The sequence below is a fragment of the Cnephaeus nilssonii genome (assembly GCF_951640355.1).
Source record: "Cnephaeus nilssonii genome assembly, chromosome: 6".
In the NCBI taxonomy this organism is placed as follows: Eukaryota; Metazoa; Chordata; class Mammalia; order Chiroptera; family Vespertilionidae; genus Cnephaeus; species Cnephaeus nilssonii.
This window is the reverse complement of record NC_137077.1, coordinates 47,744,340-47,771,900: the sequence shown is the minus strand read 5'-3', so window position 1 is coordinate 47,771,900 and position 27,561 is coordinate 47,744,340. Positions and strand designations below refer to the sequence as shown.

Here is a 27,561-nt window from a genome sequence, read left to right as displayed (position 1 = left end):
GTCCGCCTGGCACGGCTGCAGTGGAGGTTGCTAGAACCCACGCGGAGGAAGGAAGAGACGCAGGCAGGCTTCGGGGACCCCTTCCCCGAGAGACGGCACCATGACCCAGGGAAAGGTACCGGCATCTCCCCCGCCTGCACCATCCTCCATCCTCGGGCTCCCGGCTCCCCACCATCCTGAGCAAGCTCTCTGGACCACTCTAGCATCCTCCCCTGGCCCTGTGGGAAGGTCCTCTGTGGTCCTTGCTGAAGTCAGGGGACCAAAAGGCCCATTTCAGGGATTGGGCCGGGGCCTCTTCCTGCCCACCAGGCTCACCTCTCCTCCCCTGTCCCCCTTCCACCCCTTGCTCTGACGTCCCAGAACCCTGCACAGATGCCCAGCCCCCCTTAAGGAGTCAGCCTGGTGTCATGTCCGTGTGTGTGCGTGTATGTATGTGTGTATGTGTGTGTGTGTGTGTGAGTGCCTGTGTGTTCACCAGGGTGAGCCCTGAGGGGCAGTTCCCATCCAGCATCCCCTTCTGGTCCAATCCCAACCCTAACATTAGCTCATCTTTCGCACCCTCCACAAAAACACCCCCCACCCAAACCCCTGTCATTACTCTACATCTGGACACATCAACTGTGATTAGAGGGTTACTATGGCAGCCCAGCATCAGGATGCTCTAATTCTTGTTTTGGGTTGGGCAGGGCATGGGACTAGATGAGACCAGATGAAACGTCTTTTCTTTTTTTCCAGTTCTAGGCCTACAATGTAGGGGAAGGGCTTGGGCAGAGACTCGGCTGGCCCAGGAGGGTTATGTAACATCGGCAGCCTGTGGAATTATACAGCCACCAGGCCTAGGGCAAAGGGGGAGGGTCCCCTGGCCTTCTGCTTGGGGGTACTGAGGATTGCGCTGAGAAAACAGATAGCGACCTCCCTTACACTCCCCTTCTTCTTCCTGAGATGAGCCTCAGAGCCAATGGCAACCTTCCCTGGCTCCTCAGACCCTCCTCTCCCTGTTTTTAAGCTCATAAGGCCTCAAATGATGTCATTGGGTGATACCACCTCCTGCCATTGGGCAGACCTCACTTGGGAATGCCGGATGTGTGTGTGTGTGTGTGTGTGTGTGTGTGTGTGTGTGTGTGTGTGTGTGTATGGGGGGCAAGGCCCAGGAGGCTCCAGGTGATTGCGTGCCTGGGTAGGGGCTGGTGAGGGGACCAGCTTGGACAGAGTTGAAGTCGGAGGTGATCGTCCTTTTCCCAGGCATGAGCCCTGGGTCTGGGCTCAGAGGACCTCCTTCTGGGGCTGAAAGGGATTTTCCTGCGCATGACTTTTCTGATCTGGCTGGTCATGGAGGCTGGGGAGTGGGAGGGAAGCAGATGAGCCAGGACCCCATTCCCACAGGCCTAGGCTTGGACGCCCTTCCCCTGGGGGGTATTCACTGTGGGGAAAATGAAAACTCCTCCCTCTCCAGACCCTCCCCCTCCACTCCCTACCCTCACCTGCACCAGGCACTTTGCTGACCCTGCTTCCTGTTCTGGGCTAACTGCGTTCCCCCGCCTCCTCTGCTGCTCACCCCCAGCTTACTCACGGGCTTTCTAGTGACGGAATAGACCCTTCCAGTTCAGTGGTGTTCGGGGCTGGATGAGGACAGAGATCTGGTGCTTGCCCGACTCTGGCTGCCTCAGCTGGACCCTGCAAAGAAGGGACTCTGCGTCCTTCCTCAGTAGACCTTGAGGTTTAACACATTCTTTTTGGAGGCAGATCTAGAGTTCAGTCCTTTTTTGCTGTTCCGGTTCTCATACCACCCCTCCACCCCAATCTGCCCTTCTCGGCGGCGTCATTCAGGCCCTCACAGCTCACATCCTCTCTCCAAAGCTAAATGTGTACATTGTGGGGCAGGGGGCACATCGGAGTTAAATGCACTTGAGGTTTCAACCTGCCATGGACACGTTTTCCTCTGGGCCTCCGTTTCCTCGTCTGTAAAATGAAAAGGGGTTGGATTCGATGCCTTCTGAGCTCCCTTTCAGCAGTGACATTCTGTGATTCTGTTCTGACTCGGGGGCAAGGCTGAGATTCCGATAGGACAAGGCCAGAACGGGGCCCTCAGCCAGGGCCTCGTGCCCTTTCTCTGCCCTGCAGTCCCCATTCCTCTTCCTCTTTCCCTCCTCTCCTCCCCGCTTCTGTTTCCCGGCTTTCCCACCCTCACTGTCCTTGGTTGTCTTCAGCCCGGCAGAAGCCGCCAGTCCCAGTGGATGGTGCCTGGGCTCTGTAGCCCAGTGGGCCACGTGTGGTGCTGTGACCTTGGACGAGTTATTCTTCTCCCTGATCCTCCGTTCCCTCGTTTTAAAACAGAGGTCAACATACAACCAGCAAGGTAGCAGGGAGATTAAATAAGAGAACCATTCATTCAATAATACTTTAAAGGGTTTACTGTGTTCCAGACCCCTCATTAGACCCCACAGAAACAGTGGAACCATACAAACCCAATCCTGCCATGGGAACAGTGACCACCAACGGGGAGGGTCTCTCCTAAGAATTTTCTCCTTTCTCAGTTCTTATCCCAGCTCCAGTGTGTGCCTGGCCATCCCTGACCTTCCTGGAGCTCCGTTCTCCCATCTATAAAATAGGGAGACACCCCCCCCCCCCCAGCTTATTGGTGTATAAGAGGCAAATAGAAATTGTACAGATTTAAGGTGTACAACTTGATGTTTTGATATACATTGTGAAATGATCACCAAAATCAAGCTGTTCAACATATCCATCACTCCACATCGCTCCTTCTTTTTTTGTGTGGCAAGCACTTAGATCTACCCTCTCAGCAGATTTTAAGTCCAACATACAGTATTGTTAAGTACAGTCACCACGCTGTGCATTAGATCCCCGACCTTCTTCATCCTGCTAACTGACACTTTGTACCCCTTGACCAACATCTCATTTCCCCCATCTCCCAGCCACTGGCAACCACTGTTCAACTCTGTGCTTCCACGAGTTCGACATTTTAGCACCCACATATCCCTGGGAGCATGCAGATTTTGCCTTTCTGTGTGTGGCTTATTTCACTTAGCATAATGTCCTCCAGGTTCATCCGGGTTGTCACATAGGGAAGGATTTCCTTCTTTTTTAAGGCTGAGTAATGTTTCATTGCAGACGTATACAACAAAAACAGGGAGGTTCTTATCTTCACCCCGCCCTTCCTAGTGCGGGGGACAAAGCACCCATAAAACTCCCAAAATTGAAGGGAAGGCTGGGTGAGGAGGGCTTGGAAGGCACCCTTTCCCTGGTAACCATCTCTCTCTGCCTCCACTCCACAGCTCTCCGTGGCTAACAAGGCCCCCGGGACCGAGGGCCAGCAGCAGGCGAACGGTGAGAAGAAGGAGGCTCCAGCAGTGCCATCGGCCCCGCCCTCCTATGAGGAGGCCACCTCAGCGGAGGGGCTGAAGGCAGGGGCCTTCCCTCCAGCCCCTGCAGCTGTGCCTCTCCACCCCAGCTGGGCCTATGTGGACCCTAGTAAGTCTCTCAGCTCCCGAAGGCTGGCGCATCAGGGGGAGAGGTGGACTCACATGGAAACCTGGGGAGGGAGGAAGTTGCCCAGAAAGAGATGCACTGTGTGGTTGTTGTAGGAGGCTCTGTGGTCAAAGGTTTGGTGTTTGGAGGACTGTTCTGAGGACGGTCAAGGAGGACTCCATGAAAAGGGAGACGTACAATGTCTGCAGTCAGAGTGCTGTTGGATGGGGATGTGGGGAATTTTTTCCAACGCACCATGCTAGGCAGAGGGGACAGATGCAGGAAGGACAACCAGGGGCTGGTCTAGAGAGGCCCTCCTAGAAGAAAGGGATACGGGAAAGGAATGAGGAGAGGACAGAGTCAGTGCAGGGAGGAGCCGTGTGATGCTGCGGCTGGCCACAGCCTTAGCTGGGGTGGCTCCCTGGGAGTGGGGTGCAGCCTGTTTACTTGTTAGCTGATATGAAACCTCAGTGGGGACACATCACCAAGGAGGCCCTAGGAGTGTTGGGGGCCAGAGACCTGAGGACCCACGGCACCCATTACTCTCCTGTCTCTCTCCCTTTCCCCAGGCCCTTGTTGGGGGCATGATGTGGGCGGGTGTGTGGGTGACGGCCTCAGTGCCCCTCACAACCAGGCATAATTCATAGGCACACTCACCAGGCCAGAGCCCAGAATGGTAGCAGGTGGGAGCCCCTTTGTTAAGTGGAGCAGCCTGTAGGAGCTTTGCCTCAGGGCTGGGAACATATAGCTCCCACACGCTGTAAGGAAAGGCCCCTTCTGAAATCTTCCTCAGCCCCCTCAGCCTCCTCAGTAGCCCCTCAACCTCCCTCCCCCACTCTGGCAGCTCCCCACCCCCACCCCCAGCAGGATTCTAGAAGGGATCCCAGGGACAATGCCTCAGACAGACTCTACTCACAAGGAGTAGTCACCATGGTCCACACCGCTCGCCACAAAACCCCTCGTCCTAGACCCAAGCAGAACTACGTGCTTGTGTCCAACTGGAAGGCCAATGAAGGTCTGGTGTTTGGGGATCCCTTCTCACCGCCTCAGATACCCACAGGGTGCTTTCTCTCTTCTTTTCTCCCCCTCCATGGCCTGGCTAGTGGCACCTTGGTGGGGGGATGCAGACAGAAAGAACATGAAGAAGACGTGAAGGATGAGAGAGTGAGAGTCTCCAGGCCCCAGGCCTGCAATAGGCCCACCTCTCTCCCCTTCCTCTTTGCCCATTTCCTGGTGGCCAGGACTGGCTGCCTTAAAGAACGTTTTCCAAGCAGTTGTCGGGACAGGAAGGCAGGTCATTTCAGTCAACATGTGACAAACAGTTACTAAGTGTGTGCCAGGCACTGTGTCTGGCACTGAGCTCGTTTCTGGGGATGCATCCATTTGCAAGACCTGCCCTCACAGAGCTCAGACAAGTAAACGGACAACTACCATACAGTGAAACAGACGCAGTGATAGGGGCCTGGGCACTCACCTAGCCTGCCTGGAGGAAAGGGTATCTGCCTTGAGTCCCGAAGAACAGCATGAGTTTTCCTAGTAAAGAGGCAGGGAAATGAGTGTTCCAAGCTGAAGGAAGGGGCTGTGCAGAGGCCCAGTAGCAAGAGAACACGTGGCTGAGAAAAACAGGCTGAAGAAAAGGAGGAGGGAATAATGTGCGGTGGAGGGCGCTGGGGGCTCATGGGCGGCTGTGGGCCTTTGTTAAGGAACTTGAACTTAAGTAAAAAGCTGCTGTGGTCACCTTTGAAAGACCAAGACGGAGGCTATTCCTGTGGAGGGAACAACGTGGAGAACTGATGGAGACAGTGAAGGGGAACACAGCGGGCACGTGAGGCCTCAGGAATGGCCCAGACGAGGGGTGTAAGGGAGAGGGTGGCGTAGTCCCCATCAGGGGACACATTTCCCTGCCTCTTTACTAGAATAACTCATGCCATTCTTCAGGACTCGAGGCAGATACCCTTTCCTCTCGTGATGCCAGAGCCGTAGGCGGTCACTTTTATCTCGTTTCACCCCCATGAGGTGGCTTCACGGACCCATTTCATGGAAGGGACTTGGAAAGGATGGTCATTTGCTCAAGGCCACACAGTCAGTCTTAGAGGAGGAGCCACATGGGGGTCTGTTTGAAGGTGGAGTCCACGCTCTTCTCAAAGTCTGAGCTCTGGGACCAGCCTGCAAAGCTTCATTCCCACCCACACCCCACCTCTTGCCCTGTCCTGGCTTTATTTCCCCTCCAGGATTCCCCCAGCCCTGGTTCCCAGCTGGACCACCAGCGGGTTCAGCCATCCAACTGGTCCCAGTTTCCACCCCAAGGACCTCAGAGCAAGCTGGGGTCAGGACCCTTGACCCCGAGATGTGCTAGATAGTCCTGAGATTATGTCTGTCCCTCTCTGATTCTTTGCCACCAGGAAGCCCGAACGTCCAGGGAGCGGTGGGGAGACACAGAGGGAAGGGTCGAATTTGTATGGCACAGCTTCATAGTTCATTCTCAGGACTCCGAACAAGAAGTCTGAGAAGCAGCTAGGGAGAGAGATCTGACGATGGGGTGCAAGGCCTGAGCATGGGGCTGGAGAGAAAGGTTTTGGCTGGTCCAGAGAGCCAGTTTGACAAACGGCAGCTCTGAGCAGGTGGCTGTTGGGGCCAGTGTTTGTGCGTATGGGAGCCCTCATGGCCCTCCCCTGCCCACCAGGCAGCAACTCGAGCTATGAGAGCGGTTTCCCCACCGGAGACCATGAGCTCTTCACCACCTTCAGTTGGGATGACCAGCAAGTTCGCCGAGTCTTCATCAGAAAGGTAACTGCCTCTCCCCAGCTCTCCAGGAGGGACTGGGGGTAGGGGTGGGGGTGGGGGTGGGGAGCTCTCTGCGGCGGAGGCCACAGTCTTTCCCTCTCTCGTGATGCCAGCTGTTGGGAAGTGCTTCCTTAGGCCCCCCCACTGGCCCTGCCACCCCTAAACATGTCGTCTCTTCTCTCCAGATACTGAGAGGCCCCTTTGCCTATGGGTGTGGGTTCTGGGCCATCTTTACTCCTTTTACTGGGTCCTGGATCTGTTCCCATGACCCTCAAGAAGGAGGACGGAGGGCACAGGATGCGGGTCTGGAGAGGAGATTGAGTCACAGGGCATCTCGGGCCTCCCTGAGCTCCGCTGGGGACCTGAGCCTCCCTGGCCTCGAACAAGGAACCCCTCTCACCCCCAGGTCTATACTATCCTGCTGATCCAGCTGCTGGTGACCTTGAGTGTCGTGGCTCTCTTTACCTTCTGGTGAGTTGGCATGGGAAACCAGCACCTGTTGGGGGCTGGCCGAGGCCAGGCCTGGGGTGGGGGGCACCCGGACCGACGTTGTGGGGCCGTGGGCCTCCTCACACCTCGAGAGAGCCTTAGAGAGTGCACACGCAGGAGTCCTCCATTCGGGCGGGGGGGGGGGGGGGGGCTGGTGCTTTCTGGGTCTCTCTCCGATCCTCTTGCCCCACACCCAGCACTTCTGAGTCCCAGCCTGGGACTGTGGCTGGGGCTTCCTGAGCCACCAGGGGTGCATGCCTCCTTTCTTTCTCTCAGGTCCTGTGAACTGGGGTGGGGGTGGGGGGCCAGTGCAGATGTTGAACCAGAAATAGAGACAGAGGGTAAATGTGTGTGCTTCTTCCCTCCCTCCCTCTGCAGTGACCCCGTTAAGGACTATATCCAGGCTAACCCAGGCTGGTACTGGGCATCCTAGTGAGTATATCCCAGACCCCCGGTCCCCAGGCCCCTTCCCAGAGAACCCTCAGTGGCACGGAGTGGGAAATCTCTGCTGCTGACAGAACACAAGCCCATGGCCTCGTCCCACCCCATAGGATGTGTTCCCTCACGTGTGAGGCCAGAAGGGCCCTTCTGAGGTGTTTAGGTCTTAGGAGAAGGGGAGGAGGTGGGCATAGGTTGTGATGCCCGCACAAGGAGGGAGGGGTGGGGCTGGCGCCATGCTGGAGAGACTCAGACCTTGGCTCCGTAGAGAAGGAGGAGTGGGACACCTTTGCTCACACTAATAATAATGTTGCTACTCTTACTGATGTTATTAAATCTTACTAATTGAATTGTTAATTATAGGGTGCCTAATAAGGGGTGAGCATTGTTCTGTGTGCTTGATGTATGGTATTGAATCCATTCCTCGAATCTACAGGGTATGATTACCTCAGAAAACCAAGGCTCAGAGAGGTTGAGTAATTTGTCCAAGGTCACACAGCTAGTTCGTGGTTGAGCTGGGATTCAAACCCAAACATCAGGTTGAGGCTTGTGCTCTTAATCCCTCTGCTTGGCAGACTCCCTTCCTTTCAAGCCACTCAGCTCCTGGCTGTACTCTTTAAGGAATGTGGCAGGTAACCTGAGAGAAGACGTTTGACAGTATAGGTGATCCTGACCCTCCTGTCTGGGCGATGAAGGCGTTATCCAACACAGTCCTCTCGCCAGAGTTTCCTTCAGCACCTGCTCTGAGCCCAGCTCTGTCCTGGGGCTGCTGGGGAGGGCAGTGGGCAGCTGAAGGCAACATGTGGAAAACTGGCGGGCAGAGGAGGGGACGAGGGAAGGTGTGAGCCTGGTACACTGACCCTCAGTCCACAGTGGGGCTGCACCTCGAAGAATGGAGACTGGAGGGCTTAAGCAACAGCATGGCAGTGGGACTGCGCTGATCCGTTTGGTAAATTGGAAACTGGATTGTCAGAGGGCTAGAGGCTCCAGGTGGGGGGATCCAGGGTATCTCAGAGACGGGGGGGGCTTACGGGGTAGAGGCCCCCAACGCCTGGCCAAGAAGCTCACACACCAGGGCTGTGCCAGGCCTGTTTCCGGAAAGGGATCAGGTGGGGATGTGGGCTCAGCTGAGCCTGCTGGATCAACCAAGCCAAGAACAGTCCCAGAGTGGACCTAGAGTTTATGCAAGCCAGCCAAAGGCTGACCGGAGGGGGCTCCTTCTGGCCTATGGGGCTCCTCAGAGGAGCAGAGGCGTGAAGGGATGTCTCCATCAAGTTGGGGGTCCCAGGGGAGGGGGCATTCGCACCCAGAGCCTTTCCGGGGGCACAGGAGAGAGGGCCTGTCTGCAGACCGGGCAGGAGGCATGCGTCCCGGGGAACTGGGAGGCCCTGTGTGGTAAAGCTAATGAGGCCCCAGGGACGGCCGCCCGGCCGGCTCACGCAGCAGGTTGGCATGGCTCCCAGCACGTCAGCACTGCCAGGCAGCCTCGGGTGTCCCGAGAAAGGGAATGGAGTCCCCAGGTCCTTGGCCAGGCCTTCCGCGGGAGGGTCTGCAGGACACTGTGCCCTGCGCAGAGGGTGGCAGGGGGACAGCCCAAACACGAGCAGCCTCGGGAGTGGAGTCAGAGCCCGCCCACTGAGCGTGGGCACGTGAACCTGGCCTCTGGGTGGTGAGCTTCACCAAGGCCGCCTCAACAGCTCAGGGCAGACAACAGAGACGTTCTCCCTGGCTCGGGGTGGAGGGGTGGGGAGAAATAGGAAGCGGGCATGGGCCCTGTGCTTCTCAGGATGTCACAGTGCCTTCGAGATACTTGAGCATCCCACCACATGGTGTGCCCTTCTCTCCAGAACAGCAGCCTGCCCTGCCCCTCCTCACCCTTCAACACCACTCACCTGCCCCCTGACCTGCCTCCGGGTCTGAGACCTAGTAATCTCACCTCCTGCAACATACTAAGCCCTTAATAGCAGTAAAACTAAAACAGCGCTCTCTCTCTCTCTCTCTCTCTCTCTCTCTCTCTCTCTCTCTCTGAGGCTCTGTGCTAAGTACTTTACAGATATTTTCATTTGATTCTTACACCAAACCCGCCAAGGCAGACAATATCGTTATCCGCATTTACAGAGGAGGAAATCGAGGTTCGGAGAGAGTTATTGCTTCTGAAGCCACATAGCCACGTTTTTCTGATTGCAAAGCTCCGGCACTTCCCGCTCTGCTGCCCCCCTCCACCCCCACCCCTCCACCCCCTCACCCCCACCCACTCCCCACTCGTGGCTCAGGACAGGGGAGGGGAGGACACTGGTGTTAGAGCTGGCCTCCACCTGAGCTGCACTCCTCTGTCCTGACACTCTGTAAACAGACCGTGGCGCCAGGCCAGGCCCTGGGGCCCAGGCTCTGACACACAAGCCAGTCTTTCTCTCACTCCTGTGACTCATTTTCTGCCCCCTGGGAGGGCAGCCTTCTAGCACTCCCTCCCCCCCCCCCCCCCCCGCCCCCCGCTCCGCCCCAACTTTCTGGAGGCCCGAGTGATCTCAGTGAGCTCTTGCCTTATTGTCTGATTGCTCCCTCCGAGCCATGGCAGTGGGAATAGTGAGAGCTGTGGGTGGGGATAGGGGAACCAGGCAGAGGAGGAAGAGGCAGAGACCAGAGCTTGGGAGCTGTCAATCATATTACAATAATAACAACTCCTATCCTCGAGGCCTCATTCGTGCCAGGCCCAGTGCTAAATGCTCGATGTGCATCCTCTCATTGGATCCTCGCAGCCCAGGGAGTTGGTACCGATATTCCTGTTTCCAAAGGACGAAATGGGGGCTCTGCCGTTCACTTGTTCAAGGTCACATGATCGTAGTGGCAGAGCAGGGATGTGAATGTGACTATCAGGCTCCAGAGTTGCACCTTCTCCCCTTCTTCCTGACCACTGGTCTTCAGGGTTGAGGAGCTGTGGACCAGAGCAGAAGAAGACTGGGCCCTTGCCCTCAGGAGGCTTCCATTCTGGCCAGGGGACAGGACCCACACCCAGGAGGCACGTAGACAAGGCATTACTACGTGTGTTGCTGAAGCAACTGACTAATGACTGAAGGGAGTCCCAGAGAGAGCAGACGCTGGCGTGTTTCTCAACTGGGGCAGGAGATTCAACTATCCTTCACGAAGCAGGATGTGTTCACCAAATCCAGTAGGCGTGTCTCAACCCTACATTCCCTGTCCTGCATTTCACCCACAAATCCTTAAAGATCGCCTAACCAGTGCCAGGCCCGGGGTTAGAAGGGCCTCTCAGATGAGCAGGCCCGTGGGAAGTGGGGGTGCGGGCTTCGGTTGAGGTATGCCCGTGGCACACAGAGGAAGCCCCTCCAACCCAGACCTCCAGTGTCCTTGCCAGTTGGTCCTTTCCAGCAGCAGAGAGTGAGGTGCAGAGCGGGGTGAGAGGGGAAAGGCGGGGGTGGAGCGTGCTGAGGGGTGGGCTGGAGAGGTAGGCAGGGGTGGATCAGGCAGGGCACTGCCAGGTCTTCGGGAATTTTAAACAGGGAAGTCCCATGATGGGATCAGCCAGTAGCTTGGAGGGTAGAAGGCAGGGCTGGAGGCAGGAGGACCAGAGGCAGAGAGGGGCCCACCGAAAGGAATGGGAGTGGGACTGGAGAGAAGGGGACAGATTGGAGAGCTGCCTGGGTAGGAGGATCAACAGGTCCAGGTGATTATCGGGCATGGCAGTGAGAGTCGGGGATGATGCTGAGGCCTCTGGTTGGGAAACCTGGAGGGGGCATGTCTTCTACACTAGGGGATGCAGAAGAGCAGGGAAGAGAGCGCGTTCGGGTCTGACCTGTTGAGTTTGGCGCGTTTCGGGGTAGCCAGGTCTGCCCAGTAAGCAGTTGGGTATTCAGGTCTTAGGTGAGAAGGAAAATCTAGATCAGAAATATAGGTCTGTGAGTCATGAGCATTTGTCTAATAAAGGAAGTCTTGAGGGTGAGTGAGCCCACCGGGAAGAGCGTGAAGGGACCCTATGCACGGGAGGAAGGAGCCATGGTTAGAGATACTCTGAAGGAGACTGAGGGGCGGCCAGGGAGGCAGGAAGGGAGCAAGTGTGGATCATCGTGGAACCAGGGAAACGACGAAGAGAGCAGATGCTGTGGAGAGGTCAGGGAAGAGGTAGACTGACGAGTGTCAGTTGGACTCAACAAAGTCCTAGTATTAGGTGACGCGGGGGCTGGGTTTGCTGGGCTGGGCAGTAATTGGGAGATGGAGAAGAAGACAGTGAGTAGGAGTAACTTTTTCAAGAAGCTTGGCTGTGAGTTGGCTAAGGTGGCAGCAGCTAAAACTAGGGAAGATGTTGATTAAAGATGGGAAACAGCGGAGGAGGTTTGTGTGGGCGGAGAGGTGGCAGTAGAAAGGTTTAAGTAATAGAGATGGCAGGGCAGTGGAGGGTGTGGGACCCAGAGCCCAGGCCAGAGGGATTGGCCTGGGGTGGGAGGAGGGACAGGAGGAAGGGCACATGGACGCAGGACGTGATGGTTGCAGGTGGCAGGCAGGGAGCTAAGGGAGCCCCACCTCATCTTAAATCTTCCTGGGACATATCAGGCCAGACCAGGCCAAGAGTGAGGGGGCCTGAGAGGTTTGGGGATGGGGGAGAATGGTTGGAATTGCTGCTGTGGGGGATGAGTGAGAGAACCCAGGAGGGAGATGGGAAGGATGGCAGGAGCCTTGTTGAGAGCCTTCTGGGTGCTGGAGACCACACATTGGTGGTGGCACCGATCTAGGTGGGTGTGAGCATGCCCTACCCTTGGGTTCTCAGCCCTCTTCTCCTACCTCCTGGACTGGCCTCCACTTCCACAGCTTTCCAGGAAATCCTCAATCCCCAATCCCTGTCTCTGGGTTGTGCCTGAGCTCCCCGCCAGTCTCCCACTGGACTTAGCCACCTGTTCCAGAAATCCATGCCGCAGGTACCTCCTGCTTGTGCCAGGCACTGGAGGACAGACAAGGGCCCTGCCCCTGCTGTTGCCCCTGCTGCTGCCCCTGCTGGTAGGGTAGACCAACAATAAAGTACCTCACAAGGTCATTATGGGTAGTGCCAGGGCTGGGAAGGGCCTGAAGGAGGCAGCATGGAGCTGGGACTCTGGAGTCAGAGAGCCTGGGTTCTAATCCTGCCTTTGCCAGGTGGTAGCTGCATGACCTTGGACAAGTCACTTGACCTCACTGTGCCTCAGCTGTTCAATGAAAAGCATGCTGCCCTGGCCGGCATGGCTCAGTGGTCACAGCATCAGCCCATGCACCGAAGGGTCGAGGTTTCAATTCCCAGTCAAGGGCACGTACTTGGGTTGCAGGTTCAATCCCCGGCCCAGTCCGGGCACGTGCCAGAGGCAACCAGTCGATGTGTGTCTCTCACATCAATGTTTTTCTCTCTCTCTCTCCTCCCTTTCTCTTCCCCCTTCCCCTTTTCCTTCCCCTCGCTCTGAAAATCAATGGGAAAAATTCTTGCCTGAGGATTAACTAAAAAAAAAAAGCATGCTTCATAGAGAAGATATGAGATTACTTCATTTTCATAAAGCACATAGCACTCTGCCTGGCACACAGAAAACAGCATAGATGAGCTTTTCCTTTGAAGTAATAAGCTAGTGTCCAGGGAGACCACTTTGGATTGATTGGGTATTGATCAGCTGTCCCATGGCACCCAAGTATTTATAGAGGCAGGCTCATTCAATTCCCCTTCCTCTCCTTTAGAATTGAACCACCATCCTGCCCATTGCTAAGTTCTAGGATGACTGTAGCTTCCCCCAGTCCCCGTCACCCTGACTGGTGCCTTGTGGGGGTATAGAGTGGGATGAGCCGGGGACTGAACGAGAGGCCTGGGGGGGTGGAGGTGGGGGTGGGGAGGGCCGCTAACTCACCCTTCATCTGTCTCTCACAGCGTTGTATTCTTTGCGACCTACCTGACCCTGGCCTGCTGTTCTGGACCTAGGTATGATGATGGCTTGAAGAGCAACTTGTGGGAACATGAGCGGGATCTTGGGCATTCTGACCCCAGGCCTGCCTACCACCAATGTGCTGTGCACCCCTAAGAAGGACCCATCCCTCTCTGGGCTCCTTCATGTAGGGCTGCACCTCCTTCCTTTACTCTGAGGTAGGAGGAGGGTGGACAGACAGATGGCACATGGAAATGTGGCTAAAGAAAGAGCCTCCAAAGAGTGAAGATGGGGCTGGGCAGAGACCCCCCTCCCTGCAGGGGTGACCCAGCCTGCAGCTGCTAGCGCCCCCCCCCCCCCGCCATTCCTCTGAATTCAGTGGCTTGCCTTACAGGAGATATTTCCCCTGGAACCTGATTCTTCTGACCATCTTTGTAAGTGATCTGGGGGGCTAAGGGCAGATGCTGAGTGGGAATGGAGGGAGGTGGGCTTCAAGGCCAGGATGTCTAGATTGGGGATGTCTAATGTGAGGCCACTGGGGGAGAGGGGTATTTTCACCCCACTTCTTTTTTTTAAAATATATTTTTATTTATTTCAGAGAGGAAGTGAGAGGGAGAGAAAGATCGAAACACCAATGATAAGAGAGAATCATTGATCGGCTGCCTCCTGCATGCCCCACACTGGGGATCGAGCCTACAACCCAGGCATGTGCCCTGACTGGGAACTGAACTGTGACCTCCTGGGTCATAGGTCAGCGCTCAACCACTGAGCCACACTGGACGGGCCCCACTTCTCCCACAAAGATATCCCACCCCCTTTCCAAATGGGCTTAGTCTCTCCCTCCCCCCACTCCATCCACTGTCTCTTTTCATTGCAATTTTGTGTTTAAGAGGTTTGCATGGGCCATCCACGAGCTCTGGATAATGAAGAGTGGGAGGTCTTAGAAAGGGGGGCAGAGCAGGGCTGCAAATGAAAGAAAGGTACAGCTGGCATGAGGCCTGTTGGGATGCTATGTTGCCAGGCCCGACTCCTAGAGGTAACGTGCGTGAGTGAAGTCGACTCAGAGTTGAGGGGTATGTGCAAGGGGTGGAGACCCAGGCTGGACCTGGAAGGTGTCTGGGCCCCGAAGTCTGAGTCGTGGAACATTTCTGCTTTTCCTTTCAGACCCTGTCCATGGCCTACCTCACTGGGATGTTGTCCAGGTAAAGGGGACAGGGGGTAGGAAGGGGCCCATAGGGGCCAGGCTTAGAGCCCAGGACTCGCCACACTGTGGGTGGAAATGCCCCCAACTCCATCCTCCTGGGAGCATTGGGAGGGGGAGGAGCTTAGGCAGGAAACGCTGGCCTAGAGCCTCTCCCTGTGCGCTCCCACGGACGGTGCCCCTAGGACCTGGCTAGGCTGGTGGGGTGGGGCGGGGATAGAGGAGACCAAGGTGACCCCTGTCAGGCTGCAGCTTAAAAGACCCCAAACTTGAGATTATGGAAGTTCCCACCTACAGGCAATAGCACAAACCCCTCCACCCCCATTCCCATCTCTCCAAGATCCTTCTAACACGTTGGGGAGGTCAGGGCCCAGGAGAAAGGCCAGGAAGCAGGGAGAAGGAAAACCCTCGGAAAGGAGAGAGGGTGGGGGCAAGAGCTCACGGGGCAGGTCTGGAGAGGAGAGTGGGCCTGGGCGGAAGGCCAGGGGAGTCGAAGACCTGCTGACCCCTGGCCTGTGCCCTGCAGTTACTACAACACCACCTCGGTGCTGCTGTGCCTGAGCATCACGGCCCTCGTCTGCCTCTCCGTCACCATCTTCAGCTTCCAGACCAAGGTCAGCTCCGGGGCCTGTGGGAGGAGGTGGGGTGGGCGGCTCCAAGCCCAGCCCCCATCTGGTGAGAGAGAAAGGGGATGAGTGGGGTCTGGGGAGGCCACCTGGGAGAGGTGGTGGGGAAGGCATGCTGGTTCTGCTTGAGCACGAGGTGGGGGCCTGCCGGACAGGCCTCAGCCCGCAGCTGACCTCTCCCATCCTTGCAGTTTGACTTCACCTCCTGCCAGGGCGTACTCTTCGTGCTGCTCATGACTCTCTTCTTCAGTGGACTCATCCTGGCCATCCTCCTGCCCTTCCAATATGTGAGTCTGGGGGCTCCCAGCGGGCCCCACAGGGAGGGAGGGAGCCTGCTGGCCAGAGGGTGCTGTTTCCTCCCACACCCTCCAGGGAAGGCCCAGAGCCAGAGGCTCACAGCCTGCCACCCTATCCGGCCCCTCCTGGCACCTGCCCTGGGCTTGTTGGCAGGGTAAGCACACCAACAAGGAGGCCTTTCTCAGCAGGCCTGGGCCCCTGCCTGCTCCATGAGCCACATCCGGCTTCACCTTTCCCAGCCTCCCCTCTAGGGGGGAGGGGAGGCTGAAGGGGAGGGTGCCACGGAGCATTTCAACCCTTGGCAGGGAAGGGCGCTCTGGAGCTCCGTGGGGCCACCAGGCCCCGAGGGGTCCTGAGGAAGAGCCTCCTGGGACTCTGGGAGGATCAGCCGAGTCCAGAGGGACAGACTCGGGGCAGCCAGGCAGGTGGGGGTCCGGCAAGCAGCTGTCCCCACCCCAATGGGACATCCACGGGGCAGCCAAGTCTCAGCTCTTGGACAGGGCCCAGCCTGCCCTGGGAAATCCAACGAGGACTTCCAGGGCTCAGGGACCCATTTGGGGAACTAAGGCCTCTGCTGATGGAAAAGAGGGCAGGTTGAGGGCATCACATGAGGGGTTTGAGGTTCTGATCCTGGGAACTCAAGAGATGAAGCTGAATTATTGGACCCCTGCGGGAGGCTCAGTCTTATTATACCCACCCCTGCTCCTCTTGGTCCTTGGTCAGCCCCACCCCTTTTCTGATAGGTTGGGAGCAGCATTCCTCACCCCCATTTCCCCAGCCCCCAGCGCTTTGCTCCTCGGACAGCGGGATTGGTTCTAGCATTTCCTGGGCTCTTCCCAGGATCCGGTTGACGAAGGGAGGGGCCGGGAGCTGGCCTGGGGCCCTCTGTGTATCTAAAATCGGGGGTACAGGGAGGGGCCCCAGAGCTTCAAAGAACCCTTTATTGACCCTGTCAGGTGGCTGGGATGCCTGTGCTTCCAGGAATCTTCTGGGGGAAGGCCCCACAGGGGGCACAGCTGATGGGGTGCCGCTCATAGGGTTTCCACGGGGTGCCCCTGCGACCTCAGGGGCTGAGACTGGGAAGGAGCGCAGTACCAGCCTCTGCAGGCAGCCTCCTCCTGCACAGCCGGCAGGAATTCCACATGGACCCCACCTCACCCCTGAGTTCAAGTCTTTGTCCCCTTCCACTCCAGCCCCTTACCAGCACAGGCAGAGCCTGGGAACTCCCCACAGAGAGACAGACAGACTCTGCAGGGCAGGGAGGGAGGAGCTGGGAGAATGACAGGCCAACGGGAAGTCACTCTGGTGCTGCCTGAGCCTGGGGCTGTGTGGAGGGAACAGGTGCAGGTCAGGTGGGGCGCTCCCTGCCAGGCCCTCCAGGATCACTGTTAGCTTGGGGTTCCCCCACCCACCCTGGACACACAGAGAATCGGGGATCCCTGTTGGGGACCTGGCATTTCTTAGGAACATCTGGGGAGGGTTGGGGGCAGTGAGGGAGGGTCCCACTAGGAAGGTCTGTCCCACATCCTCCATTCTCTAGACCGAGCCCTCCTCCCTGCCCCACCGCCCCACCGCCCCATCTGCCATCCCTTAGCCCACTTTTCTTCTGCCCCGTAGGTGCCCTGGCTCCATGCAGTGTATGCCGTGCTGGGAGCAGGCGTGTTTACATTGGTAAGTGTGGCTCCCTAAGGGCCCCGCCTTTGATCATCTCCCCAGGCCCTCCACCATCTCTGCCTTTCTCATGGTCCTCCCTGAACCTGTGTGACGTATCTGGGGCAGAGCAGGGCGCAGTGCTAAGGTCAAGGAATTCTCTCTGGTCTCCAAGACAGACCAGCTCATCTGGGCAGAGGGGGAAGGGAGGTTGGAACAGCAGGATGGAAGCTTTATACAGAGCTGGGAAGAGGTGCCCCTCACATCTGGGGAGAACCAGGGCTGCTTATGGGGGTGGGAGAGTGAAGGTCCTGGCTACATGGACTAAGTTAGTTGCTGCTCTCCTCGGGTAATCTGGGAAGGCTTCTTGGAGCAAAGGAGATTCTGAGCACCCTGTGAGAGAGAGGCACTTAGGCTGAGCTTGTTCTTGACTGTTCCCACCAAAGGGGGAGTGTTGATGACCACGGTTGAGATTCTGATAACAATAACAGCTAAAGTTTATTGAGCACTGGCTCCCCTCTCCTCTGAAAGCTCCCAGGGTATACACTTCATCCTCACCGTAACTCTGTAAAATAAGTTCTGTTGTTAACAAACGAAGGTAAGGAACCCGAAGCTCAGAGACGGTAAATAACTTGTCCAAGGTCATCCAGCATGCGAGGAAGTGGGAGGGCCAGATTGGGAACTGGATGGTCTGGTTGCAAAGCCCCGCCGGCCAGGTGGGGAAGGGAGTGGGTGGCTGGAAGCAGATGTCCAGGGGACAGAAGGTGACCAGGGGCAGACATTCCCCTGGAGCAACCTGTGTGTTGGCCCTTTGCTCAGATAATGAGCTCCAAGGGTGACGGTGATGGTGCTCCAGGGCCCACCATGGGGACAAACTCACTGGTGACCTCTCCTGGGTGGCGGTACCCAAGGTGAACTTCCACTGCCAGCAGGAGCAGCCACGGGACTGTCCTCGCCCTCACTGGCGTGTTCAGCTCAACTCCGTCTGGCCAGAGTTCTGGGCGTAGTCACAGGTCCCAGAGGCTTGTGGGTGATAGACCGGGAAAGCAGAAACGGGGAGTGAAGGGGTCAGATATGTGAGCAGAGGTTTTGGATAGATTGGCAAAGCAGGAATGGGGGTGTGGTCAGTTCGTTCATTCATCCCCACAGGTCTTTACTGAGCACCTACTATGTGTGATGTGCTGTGTGCCCAGGATGCCACCGTTAACAGGAAGAGCGGGGGGGTGTGGCACATGGTAGCATTCAGTAAATATCTGTGCAATGAGTAAAGGACCTCCGGGCTCAAAACTTGACATTCCCACTTCTTGGGGAGCCTCGTAAATCTTGGGCAAACCAAGATGGTTGGTCACCCTCTTCCAGGCAGTATATGCTAAAGACAAGTTTAGACTAGGAGGATGGGGCGGGGAGTCTGCAAGGAGGAAAGAAAGAGGGAGGGTCACACTGGGAGGAGTGAGCTGCTGGGGCCTCAGAGGGGAGCCAGGGTTTGCCAGAGACAAATGGAAGAAGAGGGGTCAGTGCAGGGAGGGGGGGGCGGGGCCGAGCATGATGGGTAGAGGATAGGGGAGTTCACTTGGCTTCAAGAGGATCAGGTCACAAGTGTGTCAGCTTCGTGGGGAGGCTGTTGGTACAAGTAGAGTTGGATGAACATTAATCCGTTAAATTTTTTTACTAATCCCTGTGTTATTAGAATAATCAGAATAACCCAACCATCTGTTCCACCCTTTACCTTTCAACAAAGCACTTTCACACCTGTTACCTCATTGGGTTTTCACCTCCACCAGGCAGAGAGGCATTGCTAATCTTATAAGGCCTGATTTCATACCTGGGGCCCTGGGTGTTAAAGGGCTGGCACTGAGTCCCAGTGCCAGGAATAGGCAGATTTAGGACGGGACCCAGGTGTCCTGTGCCCAGGCTGGTGCCATTTCCAGTGCCCCTTGGTCCCCCTCAAAGAAGACAACTCCAAGAAGAAGGAGGAGGAGGAGGAGGAGGAGGAGGAGGAGGAGGAGGAGGAGGAGGAGGAGGAAGGAGGAGGACGAGGAGGTGGAGGTGGAGGAGGAGGAGAAGAGGAGGAGGGGGGAGGAGGAGGAGGAGAAGAGGAGGAAGAGGAAAGGAGGAGGGAGGAGGAGAAGAGAAGGAGGAGGAGAGGAGGAGGGAGGAGGAGGACAAGGAGGAGGGAGGAGGAGGACGACGAGGAGGAGGACGAGGAGGAGGACGAGGAGGAGAAGAGGAGGACAAGGAGGAGGAAGGAGGAGGACGAGGAGGAGGAGAAGAGGAGGAGGAGAAGAGGAGGAGGAGGAGACAACTCCTATTGTCTTGGAGTTGGGGGAGGCTGGGAGGTCTCTCCAGTAACTGCTGCCCCCTCCCCATCATCAGTAGTATTGCCCTTTCTACTGGATTATTCCCATCAGCCTAGAAACAGGTTCTCCCCTCCCCCCCCCCGCCCCCACATACACACTGCTCCCTACTCCTTGCCCTGCTGTATTTCTCTCCATAGCTCTTCTTATCCTCTGACAGACTCCGTATCTTTCTGATTTGTTTGTTTCTCATTTGTCTCCCTCCGGCAGAATGTAAATTCTTCCATGGCAGGGACTTGTGTCTGGCTTGTGTATCGCTGCCTCCCAGTGCTTAGAACAGTGTCTGGCACACAGTAGGCGCCCTTGACGTTGTGGAATGAAGGGATGCCCGAGAGGCATGGCTGAGGTGCTGTCGGCGGGCAAAGGAAGCGGCTGCACAGTTGACTTAAGTGCTGCACCAGCTTCTGTGAGTCACAGGAGAGGAGGAACCACAGGACTAATTAATTGCCCGTTAATGTCTCCTGGGAGACAACACACCAAAAGGCCCTGATAGGGCTCATCCTTCAGGTTATGTAAACAATGGTCAGGAACCTGGTGCGTGCGTCCCCCTGTCCCCCTGCTCCTCGCCCTGCCCTCGGTTGTTGGGTCAAAGGAAGGAGGACATACAGCAGGTCCCCTGGGTTCCATGGGGTAAAGGAGGGTTGAGGCGGGGTGGGGCAGCGGGGGGAGAGCCACTCACTGGCTTCATTCCCTCCCTCCCTCCCCTCAGTTTCAGGTGGACAGAGGCCCAGTCCCACAAGAACTAAGGTCCCCGGCCTTCCCATTAACTCCCAACTCAGAAGGCCCTTGGCCTCATTCTGACCTCCATCCAGCTTCAGTTCTGTCCTGTGGAATCTGCGGTCACCATCCCCAGAACCAGCGCCCAGCACCCCTTCTCTCTCCAGCTGCCCATCCTGGCATCCCCTACCCTAGCGTGGGGCATTCTCAGCACCATGAGGGGCCCTCCCTGCACTGCAGCTGGAAAAATTAAAGCACTTAGCGCGTCCCTGCCTTGCTCGCTGTCTCAGGGAAGATGCTGAGGGAGGGGTGAAGAGAAGTGTCAGAGGAGGTCCAGACCCCCTGTGAGAACCAGCCCCCTCCCACCAGCCTGAGCCTTGGCAAAGTTACGAGAAGCAAATGGTTTTCTCTCCTAGAGATCACAGCCCCTCCCCATTTCTGAGGGCAGGGCCACCAGCTGGACTGGGCTGAGACTGGGGGGTTGGGAGCCCAGGTGTTTAGGGTTGTGGCCCAGCCTTGAGAGGCAGCCCCTCCTAGGCCTCACCCCATCAGCTTTGGTGCATTCTCAAGAGGCCTTGGGTTCTCTGCCTCACCCCACCCACCCCCACTGGGCGCCAGACCCTAATGCCAGTAGAAGTGGGTGAGTCAGCCGAAAGGTACTCACCGCAGGGTGGCCCCATCCTCCTCTCCCCTCTAGTGCCCTCTCAGGTGCTTTCTGTAGAAGCTCGTGGAAAATCAGGCAGGACAGCTGGAGGGCTGGGCTGGGCTGATGGGCACGGCGGAGGGGCTGAGACCGAGCAGGAGGGCTGGGCTGGGAAAGGAGGGCGGGTGGGGCCGAGGGCCTGGCCAGCAGGTTTGCGGCTGTGGAGCCACGGCGCCTAATGAATTATGCCGCCATGCCCACATGACTTTGGGCAGGTTGCTCTGCCTCAGTTAGTTCTTCTTTGGGGACTCCCAAAAGCTACTGAGGGTCCCCAGCCACCTAAATCAGAAGCCAAGCCGAAGGTCAAAGGAAGAAACTCGGCAAAGGGTTTTAGAAATTAGGTGAGGGGCCTAATGAGATGAGAACTCTCTCCGCCTGCCCAGCCTGGCCAGTTGGAGGCCCTCGGGAAACATCCCAGTCTCCCTGCTTTAAGGAAGATGAATGAGAAGCTGTGTGGATAGGCCAGAGGCTGGGAGACCGGTTAGGAGGCCGCTGAAGCGTCCCGGCGTCAGGGACAGGGGGCAGGGAGAACGTGCGGGCCAGCACCAGATGCCTCGGAGTCTGATGTGCTGGGACATTACCCTTTAACGCCGGGAAGTTGAGCAGATTCCTCCAGGGCAGCAGGGAGGCTGGATTGACCAGTAATGGTTCCTTTGGGGAAACGTCCGTCCGCTCAAAGGTGCCTCCCTCCCCGGCCTCACCTCCGTTCACTTCCTGGAGTCTCACCTCTCAGGAACCAGACCCAGAGCCCCCTCTCCCCAGCCCAGGGGTGGAGGACTGAGGGAGATGGTGATTCAGAGGCCCCGTGGGGAGCAGGGCAGGGGCAGGGGCTGGGCAGGGCAGGGCAGGGAGGGAGGATCACTGCTCTCACATGCAGGGGCAGTCTCCAGCGCAGAGCCAGGGGAGGCACTATCAGAAGGGGCAGGGAGCCTGCAGCGTGGGAGGCAGCTCTCCCGCTGGCCACACATCCCACCCAAACCACGTTCACGGCCTGGCTCCTCTTCTTACCACTATGACCTTGGGCAACTTACTTGACCTCTTTGCCCCAGATGCCTCATCTTTAAAATGGGGCTAATATGAACTCTCTCACAAGACTGGGTAATGATTACATACGATAACATGCACAGAGAACATGGTAGTTTCTCGTCTCCTGTGGTAGCTTGTACCCTTACTGTAAATGTTAACCTTGCCATCCGGAGCCCTGGATTTGGGAGCCAGGGTACCTGGGCTCAGATCCATTCTCTGCCACATTTTAGCTGTCAGGTCTCTGTGCTTCGTTTTTTAAATCTATAAAATGCAGATAGTAATAGTACCCACTCCATAGGTCGTTGTAACTTTAAAATGAATTAATATATGCAAAGCACTTAGAGCGTGCCCCGCACATCATCGGTGATTAATAAGTATTACCTATTAGTAGTAGTCAGTTGCCTAAGGTCAGAGGCAAGATTTGAACCCAGGTCTGTGTGCCTTCCCGATCCGTGTGCTTGAACACTGTATCACACTCCTGCCCTTCCTCCTCAGACCGCCCTCCGTTCTCTCACATACTTTGTTCACTGCTCCCCTTTGATCCTGGGCCAGGCTTTCTGGCTCACGTGCCTGCCAGACCCTGCCCCCACAGTGGCCCATCTGGAGATGCATCCCAGGACCCAGGGCTACGTGCAGTTGTGTGTGTCATTAACATTTTTGACACTGAGGTCAGTGAAGACAGGAGAAGTATGTAACACTGGCCCCAGGCAACTAGTGGGCTCAGCACCTCTCCTCCCTCACCCTGACCCACATCTCAATGTGGTGCACGAGGCTTAAGGCTCATTGTTTCTTCCTGAAGAATCCCCAAAGCCCAGGCTCACTCTCTAGCCCGGAAGGTGGTGGCAGGGTCAGCTGGGCCCAGCTCTCTACATCCCCCAGGAAGCCTGCAGTGCTCTTGGCCATGAGCTCTGTTTGCACATCTCGTCCCACCTCTTCTGTCCTTACACACACGTGCACGCACATGTGCACATAACACACACATGTGTGCCATGACCCAAGGAGTGTCACATGGTGGAAAGCGTGGGATTTGGGGTCAGGGACTCGAGCTGCCCTCTTGGCTGTGTGGCGTGGGCACCTCACTCACGCTCCCTGTGCCTCAGTCTCCTCAGCTGCACGACGGGCTCGATCATGCAGCACCTGCCACAGGGGCTTGTGCTGAGAGGTCACCACGTCTTCTTTTGTGTAACATTAATCTTTCTTTTTAAATTTCCTAACTACATAATATGTGAATACGCTTATTCATACATTTCCTTTTTTTAAAAATATATTTTATTGATTTTTTACAGAGAGGAAGGGAGAGGGATAGAGAGTCAGAAACATTGATGAGAGAGGAACATCAATCAGCTGCCTCCTGCACACACCCTACTGGGGATGTGCCCGCAACCAAGGTACATGCCCTTGACCAGAACCGAACCTGGGACCCTTGAGTCCGCAGGCCGACGCTCTATCCACTGAGTCAAACCGGTTAGGGCTATTTCATTTTATTTAATCTTAAATAATATAGGTAAGGCTAACATTGTTTTGACCATGTCCCTCACTGCCTCCCCCAGTGGTAACCGCTGAGATCAATATCCTTCCAGGCCTTTCTATATGTGTTTTATAGATATTTGCTACATAGGCTCCTGTGAGGTTTGTCTGCTAACGTAAAAGGGATCATCTGATATGGATTTGTCTGCAACTTGTTTTTTTCTTGTAATAGCACATGTCAGAGATGTCTGCCCCAGAACTGCTACCCACAGCTTCTCACCCGGTCCTCGCTGAGGGAATCGGGTGTTTTCAGTGTCTCGCTGTTGGAACCAACGCCGCAGGGACGGCCTGGGGCGTGCCGCTTTGTGCCCGCCTGCTGGCATTTCTGTAGGATGGACGCGGTCCGCGAGTTATTTTTTATGCTGATTCAACGCATTGCAGCCTCAGCGTTTTGTATTCAGTGCCTGTTTGTTGGTGGCTCTGAGCTGGCCTGTCCCTGGCATGCTCCCTCGCTGCCTCACGCCTGGGAGAACAACAGACCTAAGCCTAAGCCCTGGACACAGCAGGGTCAGCCCGAGTGTGTGGCCAGGGGCCCTGGCCAGGTCCAACGCTAGCCAGTTGGGTGAACCAGGAAAGTTTGCTTTGGATCCTCTGCCTCTGTGCATGCCCCCTCCCTCCCTGCCCCCTCCCTCCACTCCCATCTCCATCAGAATGAGACAGGTCACCTGGCTGCGGCACTAGATAAATGACTGCCAGCAAGCCAGTCACCTGCTCTGGGACTCCTTCCCTCATATGTAAAATAGTGACAGTAACACGCACCTCCTAGGGCAAATTGGGTGCGTGAGATGAGATAAAAGAATAGTGTGTTAAAGAACTATTCAGACATCAGCCTAATCCTCCTGCCTCTTGCCCATATCCCACTTGCTCTTGTCTTCAGCTGGCTACCAACTCAAGTACCTGCTACCCTTTCTGTGGTTGGCCCGTTGTTTAGCTCTCAGCTGAGATCTTGGCTGCCAGCTAAGATGTTAACTGTAACCAAGATACCTGCTCTCCACCGAGATGTTAGTTAGCAATGCTTACTGTCACCCAGGGGGCATTATTAGTAGGTAACTTTCCCCTATGATGAATGCTTGCTAATAATACAATCTCTGATGATGTCTTTTGCTCTCATTCGATTATTAGTTCTCTGAAGGCAGGTTCCCTGAAACATAGTCGATGCTCAATAACTATTGCTGGGAATCAATGAATGAAAAGCCTTCGGTTGCTTCACAGGCATGAGGTTGCCGTGAAGGGGGCTGCCAGGCAGTGGGGTGGGATTTGGGGCAGGCTATCCCAACACAGATAAGCATCCGTGGCCACAGGCCAGTGGCAGCGGCAGGAATCGTTTCATTCCTCTTTTCTCCGAGAGAAGAGCCAGCTGGCTGCTCTGAGGGGCCTCCCGGGTGAGTGCTCCTTGGAGGGGCCTCCGCCAACCCTGGTCAGGTCCCAGCCTTCGGAGTTGAGAGATTGATTTTCATTAGCTCACCCAGGGGTGACCAGGCTCTGGGCAATCAACCAAGCGAGCTACTGATTGATAAGTCAGATCAGCAGTTTATTAACTTCTGCTGGCAGGCGTGACTGCTTAGCAGCTTGTAGCACTGGATTGGCCCCTCTCCTGGCTTGTTCTCTCTGCAGAAGGAAAATGTTTTGGGGAACCCAAATCAAATTCAGGAGCGTGGAATGGAGCGAGATGATTCTAAAGAATAATAATAGTTGGTGCTACATACATTGCCGTATATGGACCCTCAAAACCACACGGAGATGGGGTCATTGCTACTGTCCCGTTTTGTAGATAAGGGTGCTGAGGTCACGTGGGTGATGGCTACTGAGGGACGAACCAGCACTCAAACCCAGGTGGTCCCGCTCCAGCCCTGTGCTCTCATAGGCCCTTTCCTCAGTGCCGCTGAGCCCGGGAAGGCCGACACACCGTGAACAGGGCCTTCTCGGCCCTGGTCATGGCTCCCCATTTTTCTTCTGTGGGGGCCACACAGCTTCCCTGGTAACATACCTGCCTCCTCAGTGAGCCGCGGGAGACGCTGGAGGCTCAGCAGCAGCGTACACATGTTCTCAAGAGGGCACCTCTCCTGCAGATAATAACAATAAACCCACATTAATAGCTACCATTCATTAAGCGCTTACCATGGTTCAGGCGCCGTGCCAGGCGCTTTGCACGCATTATCTTTCTGTCACAACAACCTCAGGAAAGTTGTTTAGCTCTCATCTGTCTCAGAGAGAAATGCCTTGCCCGGGGCCCACCACTAGTGGAACTAAGACTAGAATCCAGTCAGTCTGATTTTCAAGCCTGCATTCTTAACCGGCCCCCACTCCACACCTTCGAGGGTGACGCTCCTCCAGGGCCCACTTGCTGGACTTGCTCCCTGTTGGAGCCTCTGCCCCCTGTGCCCTGGGGTCATTGGCACTGAGACGGGGTCCACACAGGCCTCCGTGGGGCTGCACCTAACGCAACTCCAAGGAGCCTGGGTCCTGGAGTCAGGGAGTCAGTGTCTGGGGTGAAGGAAATGGAGCTGGGCCCAGTTTCCAGGGTAAAGTGTAAGCTGGCCCCTCCCTCCGTCTCCTTCCCCCCTGCTCTTCCCATGCTGAATTTCCTCACCCATCACACCATGCCTTCTCAGTCTAGCAAACTCCTACTCATCCTTCAAAGCCCAGGTGAAGTGTCACCTCTCCTGGAACACCTTCCTCCTACCCAATCAGCCCTAATTATGGCATTTGCTGGTTTTTATGGTACTCCGCTCAGACTCCCCACTAAGCCGGGAGCCCCCAAAGGCAGGTGTTTGTGTCCCCCGTTGGCTGCAGCTCTCAGCAAGTCGCTGGCACCCGCCCTTGCCCCATGCATAGGTATCGTATAATGAATGTTTCAGAGAGTCCAAGGAATACAGGGCCATGCACAAGTGACGGAAGAGCCGGGCACAGCCCAGTTAACAAGAATGTGAATCGATTTAAAGAATTCCAATCCCATGTGGATCAGTGGTTCATAACCTTTGAGACACGGGTGGAACTTTTTGGCTTCTTTCTCCCAGAAAAGTACAGCATGCCTGTCAGATTTCATATGCTACTTCTTGCGGGGTTCTGCTCCGTAGGCAGGGACCCCCGAGAAAAGCTGTTTGGAGGGGTCACTGTGGACAGTGGGAAGGCCTGGTAGGGGGCAGCAGGGTGGCCAAGAGGAGCCATCTCTCAGGGAATAGCTACTCATAGTCCAGGAGGCCAAAAAGGCGCCCTGGGGAGAGCCTGCTTCCCGGCAGGAGGCACACACCCGCGTGCTGTCCGCATGCAGCAGAGCTGAATGGTGAAGCGTGGGGGCTGTGGAGGAGGCCTGCTCAGGTTCAAGTCCTGGCTTGGCCATTTCCTAATTGTATAACCTTAGGCACATACTTAGCATCTCTGGGCTGTGGTTTTCTCTGGGAGTAATAGAACCCCTACCCAGTAGGGATGTTATTAGGTCTAAGCAGGCTAATGTCTGGAAAACACCTAATAAATTTCCATTCTCTGCTCACTATTACTTGAAGCATTCATTTGTCTTCTAAGAGCAGGGCCCTGGGGGGAATGGCCAGAAGACTAGGACTCAGCTTGAAGGTCCCGCAAGGCCCCCTCCTCCAGGAAGCCTTCCTGGCTCCCTGCCACACCCACACAGGGCCAGGGTCCTGTGATCCGCACCGGGTGCTTTGCTTACACTCGTACTATCACCTACTTCCCACTAGACTTGAATCTCTATGAGGTAAGGGATCTTGTCTGTTCTGTTCTTTACTGTATCCCTGTGCCTGGCACACAGTAGGTGCTCAGTGAATAGGTGTTAAACTAGGGACAGAGGTGTTGGGAAAGTTCCAGGTTCTGGGAAAGTTCCAGATGCTGGGCTGGAAGGTCACTGAGCAGTCAGGCAGCAAGTGATAGTAACAACATCAGGGTGGGCCTGGGTGGGGACTCTGGGCCCCTTGGTCAGTGTGGCAGTGACTGAACCTTCTGACTTCTCCCCTCTCTTCCCCTTCCCTCAGTTCCTGGCATTTGACACTCAGTTGCTGATGGGTAACCGACGCCACACGCTGAGCCCCGAGGAGTATGTGTTTGGAGCCCTCAACATTTACCTAGACATCATCTACATCTTCACCTTCCTCCTGCAGATTTTTGGCACCAGCCGGGAATGAGGAGCCCTTCCCACCACCTCTCCCTTCCGAGAATGCCCCCTCGCTGGCCCTCCACCTCCCTGTGCTCCTGTAAGCCCAGATATAAACTAGCTGCCAGCCCAGCCTGGGGCCAGCCTGCTCACTCCCTCCGCCCACCCCTCATCCTCACCCTCTGCAGCTTGTACCCATGCCCCGAGGGGCCCTGCGGAACCAAGGTCACCCCATGCCCTGTGCCGCCCTTTCCCCCAGTTACATCTCCCAGA

At 56.2% G+C, this 27,561-nt stretch overlaps 2 protein-coding genes across 2 annotated transcripts in view; one reads left to right on the top strand and one right to left on the bottom strand.

Moving 5' to 3' along the window:
* Positions 1–9,181, bottom strand: part of AQP2 (aquaporin 2) — a 52,612-nt gene extending 43,431 nt beyond the window's left edge. The window contains exon 1 of the mRNA XM_079774330.1: positions 9,177–9,181. The gene's annotated coding sequence lies outside the window, so the exon portion shown is untranslated. The remainder of the gene's footprint in view (positions 1–9,176) is intronic.
* Positions 101–27,561, top strand: FAIM2 (Fas apoptotic inhibitory molecule 2; the record flags this gene model as incomplete). The annotated part of the gene is made up of 12 exons (XM_079775470.1): positions 101–115; positions 3,294–3,489; positions 6,170–6,273; positions 6,677–6,741; positions 7,138–7,191; positions 13,088–13,138; positions 13,477–13,516; positions 14,247–14,284; positions 14,810–14,897; positions 15,101–15,196; positions 16,824–16,877; positions 27,170–27,561. The coding sequence occupies 12 exons, from the start codon at positions 101–103 to the stop codon at positions 27,317–27,319; spliced, it is 951 nt and encodes a 316-aa protein (XP_079631596.1). The 3' UTR covers positions 27,320–27,561.